This window comes from Phalaenopsis equestris, unplaced genomic scaffold (assembly GCF_001263595.1).
Source record: "Phalaenopsis equestris unplaced genomic scaffold, ASM126359v1 Scaffold000229, whole genome shotgun sequence".
NCBI classification, from domain to species: Eukaryota; Viridiplantae; Streptophyta; class Magnoliopsida; order Asparagales; family Orchidaceae; genus Phalaenopsis; species Phalaenopsis equestris.
Window position 1 is genome coordinate 264970 of NW_018164671.1, and position 2737 is coordinate 267706.

General features: G+C 39.7%; 1 protein-coding gene across 1 annotated transcript in view; it reads left to right on the forward strand.

Moving 5' to 3' along the window:
- The window catches only part of LOC110023735 (cellulose synthase A catalytic subunit 7 [UDP-forming]), a 9486-nt gene extending 7509 nt beyond the window's left edge, over positions 1–1977 (forward strand). The window contains 3 exon segments of the mRNA XM_020723294.1: positions 2–285; positions 1229–1671; positions 1783–1977. Coding sequence (XP_020578953.1) covers positions 2–285; positions 1229–1671; positions 1783–1921 — 866 coding nt within the window. The 3' untranslated portion in view covers positions 1922–1977.
- The last annotated feature ends 760 nt before the right edge of the window (positions 1978–2737 follow it).

Below are 2737 nucleotides of genomic sequence, written 5' to 3' on the forward strand. Positions count from 1 at the left end.
GGGAAATCGGTCTACGGCCCGCCGACCCGGCCGGCTTTCAAGGGATCGGCTCCGATCAATCTCTCCGACCGCCTCCACCAAGTTCTCCGGTGGGCGCTCGGCTCGGTGGAGATCTTCCTCAGCCGGCATTGCCCGCTGTGGTACGGCTATGGAGGCAATCTCAAGTGGCTGGAGAGATTCGCATATACGAACACGATCGTCTACCCTTTCACTTCCATCCCGCTGCTCGCTTACTGCACCATCCCCGCCGTCTGTTTGCTCACCGGAAAGTTCATCATCCCCACGGTAATGAATGTATTCTAAGTTTATGTCTTCATTTTTTAAAAGCTAAAACTTTGATATTTTTGATTTGATATGAAAGATTTAGATGATATAAATATAAAAAGGAAAGTTTTAGTGTTAGATATATAAATATATAAGATTAGAGGGTGGGCATGTGAATGATCATTAATAAATGTGATATTTTTCATGTTATATTAAAAATTGGTTATGTAATATACATGTAAATGACCCAAATATATATAGTTTTTTAGTCAAGGCTGATTATTGTTAGTTATTAAACATGATTATTAGATCAATATAAGTGAGAAATGACATGAATAAGAAATTAGAAAGGCATTATAAGGTCAAATTGGGGTTGTCTAAATAATTTGGCCTTGAAATGAATTTTAAAATGGCATTAGAATTATTAAAAATGTAATTTTTTTAATTAATAATTCGTCTCTTAAATATTATTCATTTTTATTAAATTTTAATGAACAATTTCTAAACTTTTTTTATGCCATATGTTTTTGCACCAGTGGAGAATTGGTGTTACTATACAATTAGGGCTGTGAATTTAGCTCGGGATCGTTTGTCGCTTGAAAATCTAATTCAAATTTTTGATCGAATCAAGATGAGATCAGAATAAACGAACTAACCTATGAGCTAAAATTTCAGATCAATTTTTTGTTCAAGCCGGCCCCAGCTCGGCTCGAAATTGATCATTAACAGTCCTAGTGATGTTCGGGCTGCGAATTAAGCTAATTTAGCTTGAAGATCGTTAATCACTCAAAAATTGATTCTAATTTTGGTTCAGATCTAAATAAACTAGATGAGTAACTAGTTAAAATTTTGTTTTGAATTTTTTTATGCCATTAAATTCATGTTATATTAAAAATAGCTTGCCTGCCATAAAATTTGGAGATGGGATCAGCATACAAATCCTAAACCTCACAATTCATTGCAGCTAAACAACTTGGCGAGCATCTGGTTCATCGCTCTGTTCCTCTCCATCATCGCCACCGGCATCCTCGAGCTCCGGTGGAGCGGCGTCAGCATCCAGGACTGGTGGCGCAACGAGCAATTCTGGGTCATCGGCGGCGTCTCCGCCCACCTCTTCGCCGTCTTCCAAGGCCTCCTCAAGGTCCTCGCGGGCATCGAAACCAACTTCACCGTCACCTCCAAATCCTCCGACGACTCCGATTTCGGCGAACTCTACCTCTTCAAGTGGACCACTCTCCTCATCCCCCCCACCACTCTCCTCATCATCAACATGGTCGGCCTCGTCGCCGGAGTTTCCGACGCCATCAACAACGGCTACGGCTCTTGGGGTCCCTTGTTCGGGAAGTTGTTCTTCGCCTTTTGGGTCATTCTGCATCTCTATCCTTTCCTGAAGGGATTGATGGGGAGGCAGAACAGCAAGAACGTCTTCGGCTCGGGGGGGCCGTTTTTCGGGAAATTGTTCTTCGCCTTTTGGGTCATTCTGCATCTCTATCCTTTCCTGAAGGGATTGATGGGGAGGCAGAACAGGACGCCGACGATTGTCGTGCTGTGGTCGGTGCTGCTGGCCTCCATTTTTTCTCTGGTTTGGGTTAGGATTGATCCTTTCTTGCCGAAGCAGAAGGGCCCTATTTTGAAGCAGTGTGGGGTTGAGTGTTGATTCAAGTTCATGATTATTGTAGATGTGGTGTGTAGATATATAAGTATAGGATTTATGGGACAGTTTTATATATGTATTATTTCTTTGAATCTTCTTTTATTAAAAAAAACTTGGCTTTGTTCTTATTGTTATTCTTATATGGTGGCATTTGCAACGTCTACGAAGATCTATGAGAACAAAAACACGTAGTTGAAGAGAAAATATTAATAGGGGTGCAACGCAGCTATGAACAATCATGTGCACTGTCACTCCACACACCCTCTGACCTGCTATTTGTTGTTTGTAAGTGTTGCACGCAACGATTATTTTCTCGTAGATGAGGAACATTATGCATGTTGCCCACAGATGATTGAAAATTATTGAGTACTCATAACAAACCTCAGATTAATATGTTTGTACAGTCTCAATTTAGTGCCCTAATTATTAGATATCCTAAACCCTAAGTAAAATATCGAGTCGGTCACCTACTTTAAATCCAAATATTAGACTGCTACGTGAAAAGAAATTAAGAATACATGTGTGTAAGTTCTTAAAAGAAGAAGAAATTTTACTTTGACTAGCTGGCCTCAAACTTTAAATCCAAATATTAGACTGCTACGTGAAAAGCAATTAAGAAACCATGTGTGTAAGTTCTTAAAAGAAGAAGAAATTTACCTTTGACTAGCTGACCTCATGGTTGAATTCATTTTTGAGAGAATTTCAGCTAGGGTATCATGAGATGCATTGCATGTGTATTTAGATCAATGACTACAACACATTACTCCTACATATTTCTCTAACAAGATCAGGAATTCTCAAGTTATACAATAATATGGG